Here is a 3,068-nt window from a genome sequence, read left to right as displayed (position 1 = left end):
GGTGGTTCACACCTATAATCCCAGCACACTGGAAGGGTATAGTGGCTGGATCACATTCAAGACCAGCCTAGCCAACATGGTGAAGTTCTGTCTCTTACTAAAAATATAAAAATTAGCTGGGCATGGTAGCACATGTTTGTAGTCCCAGCTACTGGGGAGCATGAGGCATGAGGTTCGCTTGAACCAAAAAGACAGAGGTTGTAGTAAGCCAAGATCACGCCAGTGCACTCTAGCCTGGGTGACAGAGCAAGGTTCTATCTCAATAAATGAAGAAAAAAAAAAAAAGGGCCAGGCACGGTGGCTCACACCTGTAATCCCAGCACTTTGGGAGGTTGAAGCAGGCAGATCATGAGGTCAGGAGTTCAAGACCAGCCTGACCAGCATGGTGAAATCCTGTCTCTACTAAAACTACAAAAATTAGTCGGGCATGGTGGCATACACCTGTAATCCCAGGTGCTCAGGAGCCTGAGGCAGGAGACTCGCTTGAACCAGGGAGGCAGAGGTTGCAGTAAGCTGAGATCGGGCTACTGCACCCCAGCCTGGATGACAGAGTGAGACTCCGTCTCAAAATATACAAAAAGAAAAGAAGAGGGATACTTTAAGTGACTGCATCATAAGTATTGGTCAAGTAAATCCCAGTTTTCTAGCTTGCTGCTTTTGTTCAATTTATCCCAAAGCAAGGCTAAGTCTCCACTATAATGAGTGTCAGAATACCTGGATCACAGTACCGGTTCTGTCACTCGCAAGCTGCATTGGGAAATCACTTCAATCTTACAATCCTTAGCTTCCTCACCTATAAATTAAGGCGTAGACCTGGCATTTACATGAAAAGGATACCCCTTACATTCAGAGAATTAAAATTGAAAAACAAATTACAAACAGAAAATACCTGCAGGTACATGCTAATAAAGAACTAATTCATCAAATGTTAAAAGCTTCATTTAAAAAATATAATCAAGCCCATCATGGTGGCTCACACCTGTAATCCCAGCACTTTGGGAGGCCGTGGTGGGCAGATCACCTTAGCTCAGGAGTTTGAGATCACTCTAGGCAATGTGGTGAAACCCTGTCTCTACCAAAATACAAAAAAAATTAGCCAAGCATGGTGGCACATGCCTGTAGTCCCAGCTACTTGGGAGGCTGAGGCATAAGAATGGCATAAGCCTGGGAGGCGGAGGTTGCAGTGAGCCAAGATTGCGCCACTGCACTCCAGCTTGGGCTACAGAGTGAGACTCTGTCTCAAAAAAATAAATAAATAATTTAAGAATAATCAACAAGATTTTGGATGTTACCATTGAAACTATGTTATATTCTCTGTGTCTTTAAATGTTCTAAGTTTTAGGAAAGATCAGTGAATCCATAAGATTACCTCTCTTGACTGCTGAAGGCTATTCTTAGGAACTCGGAAGCCATGAATGGTGTCATCAAAGCATTTAATAAAGAAGAGGCAGCTATCAGTGGATTTTACCTTGGATATAAAGAAGTCAGTAAGACAACATTCACTCACATAAAAGAGGACCCTAAAATTATCTATACATAAAATTTAAAATAGTGACGTGACTTAAGTATACCCAGTTAAACACTTAAATATTGATAGATGAAAATCGGAAAAAATAGATTACAGTGGGAGTATCAAATGCACTGTTGTTTATCTATGTTGAGTCTGGAGTTCACCTTCTCAGTTTCTCAACATAAACACTATGTCATCAGGTGCGTCATTTTACTTTTATCCTTTCTTAAGGATAACTTAATATGCACTTGGGCTATGAAATCGTTTAGATACCACAGTTCCCATTTTTTATTCATACCCCTCTCCTCACCTTTTTGTTTGAGCTGAGTATAAAATAATCAGCAGTAGATAAGGGCGATAAAGAAGGAGAAAAGGGAAAGAGAGTAAGAAGCATCAGAAATAATTATGAGTTTTAAAACAAAAATTTGACCTGAAAAGGATTTTAAGCCATTTATGGCAGAGGTTGCAAATTTTTTTGTGAAAAATCAGACCTTGGTTATGACCTTGAGCAGTAGGATATAAATAATTCCCACAAGCTTAGCATTCTAATAATGGAACACTAGGCATGAATAGGTGAAGAATAGAAAAAGGTAGATTTCTTCATGATCCTATCAGAGGCCCCCAACCTGTTGTGGAAAACAACTATATAACCTGGAAGAGGCAGCCACATGGAGGAACCTGGACCTGAACAACAGCTCAGACTCTGATGGGGAGTCGTGCTCTCTGGAGGAAAGGGACCAAGGAGCTCTGGAAGTTTCCACATCTAAGGTTTTACCCGGGACTAGGCACAGTCCACATGGTGACAGGGCAGCAGCAAGGGCACATGTGGAAACCCCTGTCTTTGGATATTAATAACACAAACCTGGAAAGCCATAAGCACCAAAGAGAACAGGGGAATCCCCTAAAGGAAAGTGACAGAGAGGGGGTCCCCAAATTTTGGCTATTACTCACATCTCTGACTCATGAGCTGCACTCACATAGCAAAGGTTCAAAGCAGCTCACATAAACACAACCTATCTGAACTGAGTCCAGAGCCACTGCCCAAGACACACAGCTCATGATCCAAACCAAGCCAAGAAAAGGACTTGCTACAACGGACAACACTTAACAGAGAAAAATAACAGAACCTCGAATCTCCAGAACTCAGCATTCATAATATTGAGAGTACCATCCAAAATTACCTGACATAGAGGCTGGGTGCGGTAGTTCATGCCTGTAATCCCAGCAGTTTGGGAGGCCAAGATGGGCGGGTTGCTTGAGGTCAGGAGTTCAAGACCAGCCTACCCAACATGGCAAAAACCTGCCCCTACCAAAAAATACAAAAATTAGTTGTGGTGGTGTTCACCTGTAATCCCAGCTACTCAGGAGGCTGAGGCGGAGAATTGGTGGACCCTGGGAGGTGGAGGTTGCAGTGAGCTGAGATCATGCCACTGCCCTCCAGCCTGGGTGACAGAGTGAGACCTTATCTCAAAAAAAGAAAAACAAGAACAAACAAAACACAACCCAAAATCACCTGACATACGAAGAAGCATGAAAGCAGAACACATTCACAAAAAAA

The 3,068-nt window shown here is 42.5% G+C and overlaps 1 protein-coding gene across 3 annotated transcripts in view; it reads right to left on the bottom strand.

Moving 5' to 3' along the window:
* Positions 1-3,068, bottom strand: part of OSBPL1A (oxysterol binding protein like 1A) — a 244,758-nt gene that overhangs the window by 155,285 nt on the left and 86,405 nt on the right. For all 3 annotated transcript variants that reach the window (XM_017498470.1, XM_017498487.1, XM_037727959.1), the window contains one exon: positions 1,370-1,468. In XM_017498470.1, the coding sequence (XP_017353959.1) occupies positions 1,370-1,468 (99 nt within the window). The remainder of the gene's footprint in view (positions 1-1,369; positions 1,469-3,068) is intronic.

Source organism: Cebus imitator, unplaced genomic scaffold (genome assembly GCF_001604975.1).
Source record: "Cebus imitator isolate Cc_AM_T3 unplaced genomic scaffold, Cebus_imitator-1.0 Scaffold12, whole genome shotgun sequence".
NCBI lineage: Eukaryota > Metazoa > Chordata > Mammalia > Primates > Cebidae > Cebus > Cebus imitator.
Note: the sequence above shows the minus strand (reverse complement) of the source record. Positions and strands in the feature narration are given on the sequence as shown.